Raw genomic sequence first — 16,595 nt, 5'->3', positions numbered from 1 at the left:
CTGGCCGGTGGTAACTGTTAAGTGATTTGACTTGTATGACGATATTTTTCTTGCATTGCAACACTTTTATTTAACTACAGGTTTGTAAACGCCAACAACTATAGCTGGAAACAAGAGCAGAAACACAACATCTACTACTAGCCCACACTAGCTAATACTATTAGCTATCTTGAATAATCAACGCAATTGATATTTTCTCATCTTGATTTCAGAGTGTGGAAAATGGCGAAGCGGAGGATCACACAGGAAACCTTTGATGCTGCTGTCAGGGAAAACATGGAGGAGTTTGAGATGGATCCGTGTGAGGCTTTGAGGGATGCTGTGGAGCAGTTTCAGTCTCAAGGTAACAAAGCTCAAAATGACAATGGTTGGTGGTTGATGCATATACAGTTTTGTTGTTGACGGTTGATGGTGAGTTTGTATAGTTTGTTTATGATCTACATTTACATTTACTCATTTGGCAGACGCTTTTATCCAAAGCGACTTACATTTGAGGAACAACATACAAGCATCAACAGAGCATCAAATACAGATCTACAACCAACAATACATATTAGTAAGAGCAGCAATAAGTACTAGTAAGAGCTCACAGTACATATCACATCAATGGGGTAAATACCTAGGGAAGGAAGTAAGAGTTAACAAAAATGCAATCAAAACAAAAAAGTGCAATCAATACGAGATCATTGTAGGGGATAGAAGAAGAAGAAGAGCACAGGACGTGCAAGTTAGAGGTGTTATAAGAGGAAGTGTTCTCGGAAGAGATGAGTTTTCATGCGTGTGGTAGCTTGTTCCACCATCGTGGTGTCACAGATGAGAATAGCCGGGACTGGGATTGCTTTGTGTGAAGGGATGGCAGAGCCAGGCGGCGTTCGTTGGAGGAGCGTAGCGGCCGAGAAGGAACGTAAGTTTGTATTATGGAGTTTAGGTAGATGGGTGCAGACCCAGTAGTCACTCTGTATGCAAGCATTAGTGACTTGAATTTGATTCTGAAGGCCACGGGGAGACAGTGGAGGTCACTGAGTAATGGAGTGACATGAGTCTTTTGGGGCTGATCAAAAACCAGAAGCGCTGCTGCGTTCTGAACCATTTGTAAGGGTTTCACTGCACAAGCTGGAAGACCTGCTAGGAGGGCATTGCAATAGTCGATGCGAGAGATAACCATGGCCTGTACCAGAAGCTGGGTGGCGTACTGAGTGAGGTAGGGCCTGATTTTCCTTATGTTGTATAGATCTATAAACACGCAGGGGGAATCAGACTTACTCATGGGAAACATATTAAATGCAAAATATCAGTATATCTATCTATGCTTTGTGCTTAAAAATAAGTGAAATCAGTGACACCAAAACATACTACTAAATTATTTGTCTTGGCTGAGGAATGGTCTCTTTTTTTAGCATCTCACTGAAGACAGGAGGCTTAATGATTAATGTGTGAAATAATGCTCAGTAGGGCTGGACAATAAAACAATGTACCTGTACCTACCAATGTTTTTTCAATAACAATATAACAAATGTTCAATAAATGTTTGATTTTATTTACTTGAATCATACACGAATAATGACTTAATTTTTTCATTGAGATGTTTATTTTGTTGAGGAAAAGGACTGAAAATAGCTTTTACTTCATTTTACTGATAAAATCTCTGTCAACAAATATGCAAATATGTATACAATTATGTTGACAAATATCTCTGTCAACATAATTGTTTTGAATGTTCTACCTCAGATTTGTGAAGTGATCCACTGTTTGGCTTCAAGTGTTGAGCATAAAGAAGAGTTTTAGCCACAATTAACCATCACATTTCTTCAACTTTCACTCAGGAGCAAAAATCAGCCTGTAAACTCGAAAGAAATAACAATTCGATACTTATCATAATAATTATCGATATCGAAAGATACAAACATTTTTGACCATATCGTCCAGCCCTAATGCTGTAGTCAGTTGACAGTGGTTGATTCAGCTTATTTAGTGAAGTATTAAAACTAAGGGTGCTGTCTTTAACACTAAACTTATGTGTGGATACAGGTGTGGATCTCAGTTGTATAGTGCAAGCTGCGCCAGCTGTATCATTTGATGGCAAACAAGAAGAGCAAACACATGAAGTCTTACAGGTAAGTCTTGACCTGATATGTGAAAAGGGTCTGCTTACTATAAACATTTCACACTCTCACTCATCTCTTTTTCACCTGCAGGCTTTGGATTCCCTCCGAATTGGAAAAGATTCTGCCGGTGCAACGGAAGTGATGGAAGACATAAAACGCTTCACTGAGCATTGCTCTCTTGGATTTGCCCAGAGGTACCTGGCTGCCCAAAAAGACGCCTACCCCGTCATCCTCTCTTACTGCAAAAAGAGTGTTGAGGACCAGGAAGCTGTGTTGACTACCCTGTCCGCTCTGGCTGCACTGACAGATGGACAGCCAGACTTGTTGGATGCAGAGGGCCAGCAGTTCCTTTTGCATGTCCTTAGGAAGTACCAAGCAGACACCTCTGTGACGCGTGTAGCCATCTGCGTAGTACGTCGCTGCTGTTTAAAACATGAACAGAACAGGCAGGATTTGGTAAAAGGCGGCATCCTGCCTCTGTTGACCGGTGCCATTAGACAACACAGCGCATGTGCTGAGCTTGTCAAGGAGGCCTCTGCAGCTCTCAGGGTCATGACCTTTGACGATGATGTCCGAGTTACGTTTGGGCAGGCTCATGAACATGCCAAGAGTATTGTTCTCGAGCACAATGGGCTGAAAATTTTAATTGAGGCTGCGAAAGGTAAGGCCAGCTGATGAATAGTTTATGTGGGTGTTTGCCATATTTGCTTCAGCAACATTTGTTTTTTCTAAATCAGATTCTGGTTTGATTAATGCAATTCCTTCATTTCTTGTGTTCCTCCCACACAGCTCACCTTGATAATAGTTCTGTTCTGAGTGAGCTCTGTGCAACTTTGTCCCGTCTGGCTGTGAGGAACGAGTTCTGTCAAGACATCTGTGATCTAGGAGGACTGAAATTCATGATGACGCTGCTTGCAGACAGCTATGAGTCACCGGTAACCAATTAAAATAAAGAGATTGATACAAACTGATTCAAGATTCAAATTCTATGTTTGTTGTGCTCACTGGTTTTCTCTTTGTAGGATTTGGTTCGGCAGGTTCTAAGCGCAATACGAGCCGTAGCAGGAAACGATGATGTGAAAGATGCAGTCGTCAGTGCTGGTGGAGTCCAGCTCGTTGTCATTGCTATGAACAGACACATGAGCAACTCTGCTGTAAGTTAAATGTGATACCTGACGGACCGAATCTAGCATTTACCACAGATTTAGTTTTTTTCATATGTTGGTTTTTGTTGCATAAAAATACGTTTGAGTTATAAATAAATTCTGCAAATGTCCTAAGATTATGTTCATGTTTGGCTGTAGGTGTGTGAGCAGGGCTGCGCATGCCTGTCTGTCCTTGCTTTGCGCAAACCCAACAACTGCAAAGTCATCATGGAGAATGGAGGTGCCTTGGCTGCTGTGCAGGCTATGAAGGCACATCCTCACGTGGTCAATGTGCAGGTAATGTGAGGTCATTAATAATGAATATACTTAATTGAAAGCCCTCTCACAGTCTGCCAACTCTCTATGTTGCTATTTACTTTCTTCCTAAACAGAAACAGGCGTGTATGCTGATGAGAAACCTGGTCTCACGTATGAGTAACTACAGCCAACCAATCTTGGAGATGGGAGCAGAGGCCCTGATAGCTCAGGCGCTAAAGACCCATCAAGACTGTGATGACGTGTATAAAGCAGCCCTCAGAGATCTTGGATGCCAGGTGGAGCTTCGAGAGCTGTGGACCGGCAAACATGGCAGTCTCACCAACTGAAAGTAGAGGAGAGCAGAGAGTTTTCCTGAAATTCATGTTTAAGCAAGGCGAAATGTTATGATGTTGGGATACATAGCAACCAGCTGGACATATTTGTACAGAATAGTTGTTGTAGAAAAGGCTTGTGAGCAGTGAAGACAACCAAGCCTCCAGTCAACACAGTCAACATAACGCCCTTGAGTGGTTAAGTATATTTTTTTCCAGGCCGTTTTCTGCTGACAGATACAGAAAGCTCACTGTAGTCCTGTTGTAAATGTTTTGTATGCAAGTAATATTTAGTTTACACATTTTCTGATGCTGATTTTATATGTGTACCACATTTATGTTCATGAGATGTCAGATGCAAATTTGTATGTTTGTTGCCATGGGTAAATATAAATGTATTTGCTGCTATGCAAATAGTATAACTCCACTGTTTTGTGCAGATTAATTTCCCATGTTGGCAGAGCCGCCTTTTAACATGTAATGACTGCTTTAAACTTTTACCATAGCTAAACATTGCCTTTTTGTTTTTTAGTCTGTATATACATTATTACACAGTAAATCTAAAATCTGTGATATTGGATGTATGGCTAACATTACACTGTATATTCTGCATGATTATGATAAACCTCACTTGAAGCACTTCACCTTTACCTTGCTGTGTGACTGTGTGTAGATGTGATGATACACTGTGTGTGGTGAGACTGAGGCCGAAGATACTGTGGAAATTACTCCCAGTGTACCTCATGGACAGGAAAAACCCTAGGAGAAACTACAGGAAGCCACTACTTCATACCAAGTCCTGCTCACGCCCCTCTAACCGACCTATCCAAACGTTCCCCTCCTCATTCAAACTTCATTTCCCACAATGCCGCAGCGCTCGCCCTTGTCAAATCCTCACTGTGAGTCAAGCTAACTTCCTCGGGTCGCTGTCAGGAGTTAACTGTAGAAACAACAGCATGGACGATGTCAGTCACTTGAAGTCACTATAGGGCTAATGAATTTGAGACATGTGTGGAAGACAGTGCCTTCAACACCACGGAACATTTTATCAAGACCTAAGCTTGTTACCTCCGCAACGCTGTCGACGCGGGTAACGTTAACATTAACGTTAATGTAGCAGTAAGCTAACAGCTAGCTAATGTTACTTAACCTGCTTTTTGGCTAACTTAGAAACAGCTCCCGAAAACCTGCCAAAGACTTGAAACAACGCACCAAGTGAGGGATATAAAAGCATCAGATATCTTCGAGCTGGTGTCAGATTTGTAAGGTAAGAAATGTTGTTTGTATGAAGTGACAACTAGCTGGCTGTTTTGTCAGTGCACAAGTTTGGACAAGCCTGGTGGCTGGTGCACATCAATCCAGTGAGACAGAAGGAGAAGCGGGGTGATTGTGTTATGAATGAATGTCTAATTGTAGAGTAATACTGCTGAATTGTTTCCACACCCTGTTTATGGTTATATAGCGTGAGCAGAAATATTCTGATAACAAAGATATCACATGCCAAGGAAAATGGTAGCTTATGGGATAATATGCTGTTACTAAACAACAACCTAACATAAGAAGATAGACAAAACAACACCTGATAATATAATTCAGTCCACTATAGCAGCACCACAAAGTCAGGATTCATCTAAAATTGACACATTTAATTTTGAGCTGAAACAGTCGATTAATCAAATAGTCAGTCGGCAGAAAAGTAGTATTGTCAAGCATGAAGGCTACATGTGAGTAACGTTATGTGCTACCTTAATCTGTTTTACAGATTATTGAATTTATTTGGGTTTTGGACTGTTGGTCTGACAAAACAAGCAATTTGAAGATGTAACCCTTGGCTAAAAAAAAAGTTTGAGCACTCTTTTCTGACATTTTGTCAACTAAACAATTTATTGGATACATGATTTAGTCAAAGCCCAGTGCACTTCATTACAATTATGGCTGTTCTAATGGAGTGAATTGGATAAAGTGTTCGAATTGTTCATCCTTTATCCCCACACACAGTTTCTGTCATTTTCAGGCAGTTATTGTTATCTTGACACATGAAACGATGCAGATTACTGATACACTGATATTTTACCGGTGTAGGTAACCCAGCTGAAAGGGCAGGTTGTTCACTGAAGTTTCTCATGAAAAACAGCTCAGCACACAAGAAGGTACTTCTGGGTTTTTAATTAAAATTATTAATCAACAGGGACAGCTCTGCATCTCCATTGCTGTGTATACTGCATGGGAATGAGGTATTGGATCATGGATGAAAAGTGGAGGGGGAACTTGAAATTGCAGCCAAGCCTGAGGCACACCAAGCACACATAATAAGTTAACAGACAAGAACAAGGAACTGTAAAATGATATGCATGGGGAAGGAGGCTCCTGGGAGGGGTGAGGGCTGGCTTGGGAGTAAGGACAGTGGGTGAGGTGAAAGGGGACGCATTAGGGGTCTAAGTGCTCATTTGAGGATCGGGCTTGAAGACCTGTTGTACTGATGCCAATATAAGTTTCCCATGATTACCCAGCTTTTCAACAGACCCTTTGTTCACTCTCTCATCTCTTGGCTTTCTCTCTCCATTCTTGTTTTACTTGATTGTCCTTTCTGTGGCTAAACTCCTTGAACTCTGATGTGTCTAAGTGGACTCTTTTTCAATAATGTATTTTTTTAATATAGCAAATATTCAGTATCTACTAGTTCCTTGATTTGAAGCTGGATTAAGCTTCTATATAGTGAAGTATTAAAACTAAAAGGTGCCATCTTTTTTTGTGGCTGCACTTTAACATTCAGTAGAATAATCTAGTGCTGAAACAGCTAGGTAATTGTGTAGTGTATTAACAGATCCTGCATTTGTGACAATTGATTAACTATTTTAGTAACTTATCAACTTAAAATAATATTATTTGGCTGAGCCGTTATTTGCTTTTTGCAGACATATCAGTATGTCAGTAAATGGTTGTAGTACAGAAAAGATACATTATCAATACTTTGATCTTTTTTTACTGTACAAAAAAGAATAAGATTATAATTTATTTATATTTTCAATATAGGTAAATATTGTCTCTAGAACAGAAACAAAGTTGTTTACAACACAAAATGTACTAAACACAACTCAGTAACATCTCCCTGGAAAAAAAAAAAAAATATATTCCTGACATCAAAACAAAAACAATTAGTAACTATTTTTGCTATTGTGTAGATTGGATGTGTGAAAAAAATCATTACAAAAAAACACTTGCCAACTTGTACAGATTCTCCTGCAATTCACGTTTAACGTATTTTGAATTGTGACTGCAATTTACAGTAAAGTTGGTTTGAACCTGAACGGTGCTTGGCTGTGAAACGTGTGCAGTATGTAATAATCTACCAGTGAGCTTGTGGGGGTCGAAGGTTGCATGAATAAGTGATTTATCCAGTAAAATGATGACCTTATTGATAAACATGCAGATGTATTTGTTTGTAAAGGTAGCGAGATTGCCTTAGATAATGCTCTACTCATTCAAGTCTTCATTGACTACAGAGGCAATAATGTCCTGATTGCAAACTGACAGTGATCTAATATGTTATGTTGGCAAAGGAGGGGCTTCAGTGGTGGTGTTTTTTTGTCAACCTTTGACCTACAAGTCCTCAACTCTGTCCTTCAAGAGATATCTTTGCGTATAACTTTCTGTAGTTCTACTTTGCTCAGTGTCTTTATATATCTTTCATTAGCAGTTGGTTAAAGGTAAGTGGATTATTCTGTAGGTAAATATTTACTACAGTGTGTTGTTTTTACAGTTTCTTGGTTAAAGATAAGCACCATTGCCGTCACCACAGGCTGACGGGACACTGCTTTAGTCAGCAATGCAAAGAAAGTACTACATTAGAATATGTTTCTCTGCCTACAGGTCTACAGACGTCTAGATTAGGGCTGGGCGATAAAACAATAATGATTTCCAATCATTATCCCAATTTAATTTTCCTCAGTAAAAATTACAAATGTTCAATAAATGTTTGATTTAATTAATTTGAATCATGAACGAAACTTATTTATTTGTATTAATGTATGTATTTATTTTGTTAAGGAAAAGAGACTGAAAAGAGATTTTACTTTATTTTACCAATGCATAAATGGATGCATAAAGGATTTTTATTAAATGTTTTGAAAGTGATCCACTGTTTGGCAAGTGTGTCTTAACCGCAGAGATGTGTTATTTTATATTCAGGCTGAATTTGAACCTAAAACTGACTTTTGTTTCTCTCTCCAACCCTTCCCTCTACTCTGTAGCTCTCAGTGCTTGGTGTTGCGCTGTCCCCCCACTACCCTGGTGGTTGAATTCATGAGCACGCTCACTGACGGCTGTTCGTAGTCGTTGGGGATGGGGAATGGAGTCCAGGAACAACGGACATCACTCACACAGGGAGATGTGCTTCCACTGGCTTCCTCCAGTCAGTCAGAAGTGAGCTATGAGGTGAATTTTTAGTAATTTCTTTAAGACATGATACTCAAAAGGAGCAAATCTGCCTGAAAATGTATTCCTTGCGTTTTTTGTCTTTTTGCTGCTCAGTTTTAATCTGTGCATTTGAATGATTTGTGTCTTTTAGAGAAAAGCAATAGAGCTGCTCAATTGAAAGCGAATACTCATAGCAGTCGTGGTGATTTTCTAGTTTAGAGGAATTCTCTCAAACAAAATCTCAAGGCATCTGTAAGACCAGGGTCTGAAATTAACCCTTTTCACTGCGTGCCACTGTGGCAGGTAATTTGTTTTGTCTGCCACTTTTGAAATGTATGCATTTTGTATTAATGTATTATTTAATGTAAATAATGTTGTTATTTGATGTTCAAGACATTTACACAAAATGTTTGCGTGAATAATAATTTCACAGAAAGATAATTTGAGAGTCAAGTCATGGCATGAAATAATATCAGGTACCGACAGACGACAAGAAACAAAAGGTCACCACAGTGTATTATACAATCACTACTTAATACAAAACCCACAGTTCAACCACCAATGAATGCGTCCTTATCTGAGTCCACATCTCAACAAAAACCTCCTTCTGGATCCCAGCAAGCAAACCATAAATACTCAGTTTCAATAGAAAGGTTGTCCAACAGGAAAAAAAGTGACAGCTCTTGCGGCTAATAGACAAGCTTAGTGATTCACCAACAACACTGGAGTTACCTCGTGTAGTCCTGCTGGTGCTGCTGGCAAGCAGCGCACTGGCGGTCACCGATTGGGCCTCTTTCAGACTGGTGAGTTTGGTTTGAAACGTCATAGATATTCCCTAAGCTGACTGGTGGCTGTGTGTGTCTTGTTTATGACTCAGGCGCATGCGCCGATCGCCACACCACACTAACCTTACCACGTGTGTCTTGTTGTGCATGTAGTGACTATGTCCTATACTTAGCCGCTACTGGTTGCTGATTTGGATTATTGTTTCTAATATGTACTCAGAAAAACGATGTCCAGTCTTTTCCAGTAGTTTGCAGTTTAAGGCGTTTTATTTCCTGCGTCCTTACAGCACCCACTTCCAATAAATAATAAGTCGTATAAAGTAAAATAAACAACATAATCTGAGCACAGTTAAAAATGGTTTACTCCTGCTCTTCAATTAACAGCACCTGTTTGCATCAGTACAGGAACGTAAATTCCTTGAGGCCAGGTAACACAATGCTATATCATGCCCCCTGTGGCTTGGAGGAAAACAACCCATATGGCTCCTACAGTGCATTTTCCCTGTCTGACAAAGTGGTAGATGGCCTGATGATTGTACCCGCTACTGCCAACAATTTGCCAAATATAACCAAAGAGCAACTATTGCTACGTCAGAGTGTCACCTAATGATTTGACTGTCAAAATTCACTAAAATATCATAATTTGATTCTTCCACAGTTTTATTTTTGTGATTAGCTCCTGTCAAGGGAACCTGAAACTTTGCTTCATAATATGGAGAAAATATGTCATTATCTGGTAATCTTCAATCGCAGAATCATAGTGGCATCCTAATGCTATTTCAGTTTGTGTGTTTTATGTGTTTAATGTGAAAGACATTAACTGAGATGCGTTTGTAGTGTCATAGCCTCTTCTCTGCCTTTGGTTAATTTAAGGACATCTGCTCTTTGTAAGGTTTCAGGAGCTGCTTAGTCAGATGTCATCTATTGTCCTTATATAACTCCGGTTTAATGATCGACAACATCTCAAACATAAGTTTGTTCACACAAGGATGGAGTTTTTACAGGATTCTGTATGTGTTGGTGACCCTAAATGTGATTCCTCCATCGCTAAGCAGGACCTGAAGTACACTCGGTCTGTCCTCAACACGCTCTTCTCGGGGGCTTTAGCAGGAGCTGTGGCCAAGACAGCTGTCGCCCCGTTGGACAGGACTAAAATCATTTTCCAAGGTAAGTGGGATGCTCTGCTGACCTAAAAGTGGAAACTGTTTTTAGATTAAAAATGACCCACATGGATGCCATAGACTTATCTAGAACGGTTATGAGTTAACGCCGTTGCTTTTTCATTCATAGCATTGGGAATATTAGAACATGTCACGAGAAACACTGCACACATGTTATTTATATTGTACATATATTTTGTTTTTCAGTGTCTTCAGCAAGATTCTCTGCCAAGGTAGGTTTGATGACATATTTAATGTCCGTTTCTTGGTAAAACAATTGTCTGATTCTCATTCATTCAAATTTAACATATGCTGCGTGTTTTTTTTTGAATGATCAAGTTTAAGTCACAGAATCTATAAAGTCGAACTTGCGTAAACTTTATAGATTCATGCAACATACATTTATTGGCATATTAGTTTTCAGTCTGACCTCCAAAGAATATATCACAGGAACATGTTTAAAGAGAGAAATCTAAACAAGAGTAGTGAAATCAAACTGAGTGTGATTGTGTTTGTGTGTACAAACAGGAGGCCTACAGGTTGATCTACCGCACCTATCTGAAGGACGGCTTCTTCAGTCTGTGGAGGGGGAACTCTGCCACCATGGTGCGAGTCATCCCATATGCTGCCATCCAGTTCTGTGCACACGAGCAGTACAAGAGGCTGCTGGGAAGCTACTATGGCTTTCAGGGGAAGTAAGTGTCAGTTTGTCCTGGTAGACCTGCTTCTCAGATGTGGACTTTATCTTGATGTTTTGTTTTCTTGAAAATGAAAAATGTGAAAGGCTGATATACATGCAATTGTTTTCCTCTGTGTTCCAGAGCTCTGCCTCCAGTTCAAAGGTTACTGGCTGGGTCTATGGCTGGTACCACAGCCACCATGCTGACCTATCCTCTGGACATGGTGCGAGCTAGGATGGCTGTAACGCCAAAGGAAATGTAAGGTCATCTTTAGCTATCCATACACAGTCATCAGTGGGTATTTGATAACACATGTACCCACTGACAGTAGCACTACAGCAAAACAACATGAAGGGCTCCATTGGTGAGTGTTTTGCTACAAGGTTCAGATTTAGGAGGAAATGTCAACACAGCAGCAAGTATTTTTCTATCAGGTCTCTGATCTGTTAGGAATGATGCTCCTTTCATTGACACTCAAGTCATACAAGGCCTCGAATATTAGCAAGTATTCATTACTAAAGACACAATAGGTGGTCTTAAAATGTAGGTGAAACAACCAAAATAAATTCAACTCAAGCTGTTTTTAATAAATACCTCTGTGGTGGGATAAAAACTTGAAAAGGATGTTATTTTTGAAAGCCACTATGCCATAATCGGTTCCATGCTCATATTTGTTTGTTTATGGTGCCCCCCCGTTTAGGTACAGCAACATTCTGCACGTGTTTGTGCGGATATCCCGAGAAGAGGGCCTGAAGACGTTGTATCGAGGCTTTACTCCCACCATGCTGGGTGTTGTGCCCTACGCTGGTCTCAGCTTCTTCACCTATGAGACGCTGAAGAAACTACATGCAGGTAACGCACTACCCACTGCCAAGTTTAAATGTATTTATCTACAACCCCCTTTTTTTCACACCTAATGTTTATGTTTCATATGGAAAATAGTTGTTGACTGAATGGCACTTATTTATATCCCCCTTCTCACCTGTAGAGCGCAGTGGACGCTCGCAGCCCTACTCATATGAGCGCCTGGCGTTTGGAGCCTGTGCAGGTCTCATCGGCCAGTCGGCGTCTTACCCTCTGGACGTGGTACGACGCCGCATGCAGACCGCAGGAGTCACGGGTCACACGTACGGCACCATCCTGGGCACTATGAAGGATATTGTGTCTGAGGAGGGTGTTATCCGTGGGCTCTACAAAGGTCTCAGTATGAACTGGGTCAAAGGACCCATTGCGGTGGGGATCAGCTTCACCACTTTTGACCTTACTCAGATTCTCCTGAAGAAGCTGCATCAGATGGGCTACACGGCTCGATAATAGCGATGCAGAGGGACAAAAATAGGGATAGTGGGGTGACAAGATCCCTATAAACAAAACAACAGAGAAGGTGAAAGAGTGAAGAGTGTGAATTGCTGGATAGAAACGCAAACGCACTCTGGCTCAGGATGCGTGTGTAATATTAATGTATTCTCTCGCTTTATCTGTGTGAAACGGGGAAGTACGGTCCCTGTAGAAGTGAGGTATGTTGGATGGGCCTGTTTACCTGTACACACTGTTGTCATGTACATCAAAGTGCAATATGCTTTTATGTATGTACACATAAATTATAATGCCTCATGGACAAGGTCTGTGAGTGTATTTGTCAGTCAGAGAGTTTAGAGGTTCACACGCACACAAACATACTTTGAGGTCTCCCAGCTGCTTAAAACTGACGCCTTCCAATGCAATGCAGGTTGCCACTAATTTACTAGCGAACTTTAAAATACATTTGCTTTAATAAGAGTAAAATATGTCCCCTTGAGATTTGTTTGTGTGAGCAAGTATACCAAAGTTTAGGATATGAGCTAATTGCAGATTATGGGGTGTTTATAAAGTATAGTAAAGCACAATCTTGCCCAGCACAGAGGTTTAAAGTCCAGTATTTTTTAGTGGAGGTCTTAAAGATTGAATTCACAGACTTTTATTTGTAGTTTATCTACTGTGCTGACAGCAGACAGATGTGCTGTATTGTATGCCAGTGCCAACAGATTTGAAGTTTAAAGAGTGCCCATATTATTTTGTTTGTTTTTACTGTAATCACATAATGGGCTTTTTAAAAAATATTATAGAGTTTAGTTGTCTGTAATATTAATGGTGATAATTAGACAGAAGTTATGCAGAAGGATTTCTAAAGTTGTTGAGCACAACAGCTCCAGTTTAACCTCCTGTTGACATACAGCCCCATGTAAAGCAAGCAATTTGATAGGTCATTTTCCAAATGTGAGATCATAAACACTGATTTAATGGTTTAGGAGGAACACATGTTCAGTCTAATGTAATCCAGTACAACAGCCCTGCAATGAATACTACCTTAATGAAGTTTACAATGTGCTGTTGCTGACTCTAGTGTGTGAGAGGTGTGGCTTTAACTCCGGTAATCTTTTAGTGGTATTGTTTTGGATTACAATATATTGAGAGGTGTTTTCTAACTTCACTGAAATGGACACACACACACATAGTCATATATTCAGTATACACATGTTGTCTTCCATTAGCTGTTGGTAGGACAGCTGCAGTGTGATTTGTTTAAAACTTGGCGAGACACTAGAAATAACTTCACAACAAGGGTGGATTTAAATCCCATTGTAGAGCTGTAGCAGTATTTGCTAACGGACTAGCTTGAATGGAAATATGCACACACTTCCTGAAGATATGATTTGAGTTCTCTGTTACAGGCATAGTTCAGCACATTTTAGCGTTCTCAGTATTGTAAATTACCTCAGCACATTATGAAATGGGAATCTCACATATCAATGTTTTATGTCGAGTAGTGTCAAAAATGGGAGTAAGTGCTCAGTTTTCATTTGACCTTGTGCGAGACCGTTTCAACAGTATTGCTGCAGGCCTACCGTTGTTGAAGAGTGTCAATAGTTTCTATATTTGGAGCACACGTACTGAGGCAGGGTGTTTTAGCTGGGGGAGCTGGATGCAGAGCCAAGTGGAACAGAGAGCAGAAAAGTGTCACTTTATCAGAATGAAGCAGGAAGCTTTCTCTGAAACAGGGGCAAGGATCTCAACTGACACCCAATAGTCAGTTTAAAAAAAAAATCTATGACGCTCCCAAAACAAAACCCTGTTTTATTTGTATTAAATAAACTCTACTAGGACTTTTCATTATTGATCAATCTCTATAAATTTATCAAACAAAATGCCCGTAATTATTAGAATAATGCCTTAACATTGCTTACGTGTTCTGACCAGCCGACAAACAACCCCAAATATTCATTGTATAAAGATCTACGGTAAAAAAGCAACTTTTTGTAATTGATTATTTGTTTTTGTCCATTAACTAATCAATTTATCAACTTCTTTTTCTATTATTTCTGTTCAAGGACCCTGGTATAATTTTCTAAATTATAAATGTATTGATTCTGATGCTTTAGTTTTTGCACCAGTACCACCAATACGTTTTTCCTGATATCTTACGCCACTTATTTTTTCATTTAATAGGCCTAACTTCTCAAATGTTAAATGTGTCTAAGCACAGGCAGCTTACAGAAACATTTAATAAACTAGAATTATGATTTAAATCGGGAACTGTCTGATCAGAGAGTAAGTGAAGAAGAGAACGAAGCTGAGCAAGCATTTGTTGTCGGCTATGATACTCACTCCTAGGTATTGAGAAGTATTGCTATTAGACACCCGGCCCCATCCAGTAGGCTATTCCACTTACACTTGACCCCTGTTCATTAAACTCTGCTTTCCCCTGGCCTGCCTCAGTCAAACCATCATCATTTATCTGCGTCGTTTCTGTCTGGTCATTGATTGTTTTCCTCATTATCCAGTGAGTCAGGAGAATTGTAGCAGCGCTCTGGTAACCGATACTTATACATAGTCTGATCTTAATTCTAATCAGTAGATGGTGGAGAACCACGATGCACTCAGATTAACAGCAGATGCAAGTTCAGTATTTTAATGTCTGTTATCTTTACCCCCTGCTTTAGTTAGCAGGAGGGAAATATGTGTAGCCGAGTTTAGATCAATGACTGAAACCTGCACATGTTCTGAGCTGAAGCGAGTGCAGCGTAGCAGAAAGTGCACAGTAACTGAAAGCGAGTGAAAGTGGTTACTGACTTTTAAGTGCCTAGCAAAGAATGGTAATGTTTTTACTATGACTTCAGCTACTTCTACTAGCCTTTTTGAAGTTTGCTTCCATTCTCTAGCCTTGCTTCAGGCTTGAAGTTAATATTTAAGGGGCAGCAGATTTTTTTTGAAGGCGGTTTGAAGTTTGGGGATTGTTGGACCTCTGTGACTGAATGTATTACTTCAGGTCCAGTTTTTGTATGTGAATTTTGTAAAACTGCCTTGCAGGGAATTGCCGTCTAGGGTGAGAGACACGAACCTTGGCTCCCTAACAGACTCAACCAATCCTTTCCAACCAATTTAGGACTAATTTGTGGAATTTAGGAAGAACTTCAAAGTACATTTAATGGTTATTTGTACCCTTATTTTAATTGAAAGAATGTAAAGAGTACTACAATGTTATTTTACCCCAACTGCTATACCTATATATCAAAGGAGATGGGTAAATACAAGATGAAATACACTATAATAGGGAGAGTTGACAAACCCCTGACAATCATGAAATGCCAAAAAATGTAACGTTTTTGTTATAAAATAAAAGTACATTTTTTGTTTGAGAACCTGACAGTGGCTTAACGAGGACGAATACTGAAACACTACGACATAAAACTCTGGTAAAAGATGTGATTTTTATTTTTTTTTTAATTTGTACTTGTAAAAGCAAATTGAATTGTTTTAACCCTGTTTGTGGGTAATCCTACATAGACGTGCAGACAATGCTACTGTGTTTGCATGTTCCAGCAGATCATCTTGTGTCGTTTCGTTTCAGTGCAGCAGTGATACAACAGCTGTTTTGTAAATTCCAGTGATTTGTGCCAACTGAATGTACGTATACAGACCTACTAATACCGCAGCCTGTGTCCAGTCTCTAGTGATGATGGTGTTTCTGTGGGAAAGTTTTGAAATATCAAACTCTCAAATAAAACTGGATGTTGACAACAGATTTATGCTTGTTAATGTTTCACAGTTTTTCCTGTCCCTGAATGATGTCTGACTGTACTTGTGGAGTAACTTTTGGCATTAGATCAAAACTTTATACAGTCTCCTACAATATGTCCAGTGTGTCCATATAATAGATTAAATAGAATAGAAAAATAGATATAAAGTGTAAATAAGGAAATAAATACATTGTCATGGACAAAAATGTGGGCATCCCTGCATGTCTGTAACATAATGTACTCTCCCAGAAAATTGTTGCAAGTACATGGTTTGGCATTCCCATATTTATTTGTTTTGTTGTTTGCATTGGAACAACACAAGGAAAAACTGAAAAAAAGCCAAATCTGAGACATTTCACAGATGACTCAAAAATGGACTGGACAAAATTATTGGCACCCTCAACTTAATGTTTGGTAGCACACACTTAGGAAAGAATAACTGAAATCAATCGCCTCCTGTAACCATCAATGTTTTCTTACACATCTGTATTAGAAACCACTCTTCTTTTGCCAACTGCTCCCGGTCTTAGAGATTTGATGAGTTCCTTCTCCCAATTGCTTTGAGATCTCCACAGGAGACGGTAGGCCTGCTGGCCACCTCAGAACTCTCCAGTTCTTCCTCTTAAACCATTTTTGGATGCTTTTTGAAGTATGCTT

General features: G+C 39.7%; 2 protein-coding genes across 4 annotated transcripts; both read left to right on the top strand.

The window, feature by feature from the left end:
- Positions 1-212: 212 nt before the first annotated feature.
- On the top strand, positions 213-4,484 carry armc6 (armadillo repeat containing 6). The gene is made up of 7 exons (XM_038719288.1): positions 213-343; positions 2,029-2,114; positions 2,196-2,766; positions 2,895-3,040; positions 3,128-3,259; positions 3,410-3,547; positions 3,643-4,484. The coding sequence occupies exons 1-7, from the start codon at positions 223-225 to the stop codon at positions 3,853-3,855; spliced, it is 1,407 nt and encodes a 468-aa protein (XP_038575216.1). The 5' UTR covers positions 213-222; the 3' UTR covers positions 3,856-4,484.
- Positions 4,485-4,719: 235 nt separating this feature from the next.
- On the top strand, positions 4,720-15,943 carry LOC119902901 (mitochondrial coenzyme A transporter SLC25A42-like). 3 transcript variants are annotated; one of them, XM_038719289.1, is made up of 8 exons: positions 4,720-5,107; positions 8,091-8,274; positions 10,094-10,208; positions 10,409-10,434; positions 10,730-10,896; positions 11,023-11,139; positions 11,582-11,733; positions 11,870-15,943. In XM_038719289.1, exons 2-8 carry the CDS (start codon positions 8,182-8,184, stop codon positions 12,193-12,195), a joined length of 996 nt encoding a protein of 331 aa, XP_038575217.1. In that variant the 5' UTR covers positions 4,720-5,107; positions 8,091-8,181; the 3' UTR covers positions 12,196-15,943. The 3 variants fall into 3 exon arrangements, with proteins under 3 accessions (XP_038575217.1, XP_038575219.1, XP_038575218.1); XM_038719291.1 differs by having other exon boundaries at positions 4,721-5,107; positions 10,097-10,208; XM_038719290.1 differs by lacking the exon at positions 4,720-5,107 and adding an exon at positions 7,400-7,547.
- Positions 15,944-16,595: the final 652 nt, after the last annotated feature.

Source organism: Micropterus salmoides, unplaced genomic scaffold (assembly GCF_014851395.1).
Source record: "Micropterus salmoides isolate LMB-PRFRI ecotype aquatic unplaced genomic scaffold, ASM1485139v1 Ms_hic_scaffold_14, whole genome shotgun sequence".
Taxonomy (NCBI): domain Eukaryota; kingdom Metazoa; phylum Chordata; class Actinopteri; order Centrarchiformes; family Centrarchidae; genus Micropterus; species Micropterus salmoides.
Note: the sequence above shows the minus strand (reverse complement) of the source record. Positions and strands in the feature narration are given on the sequence as shown.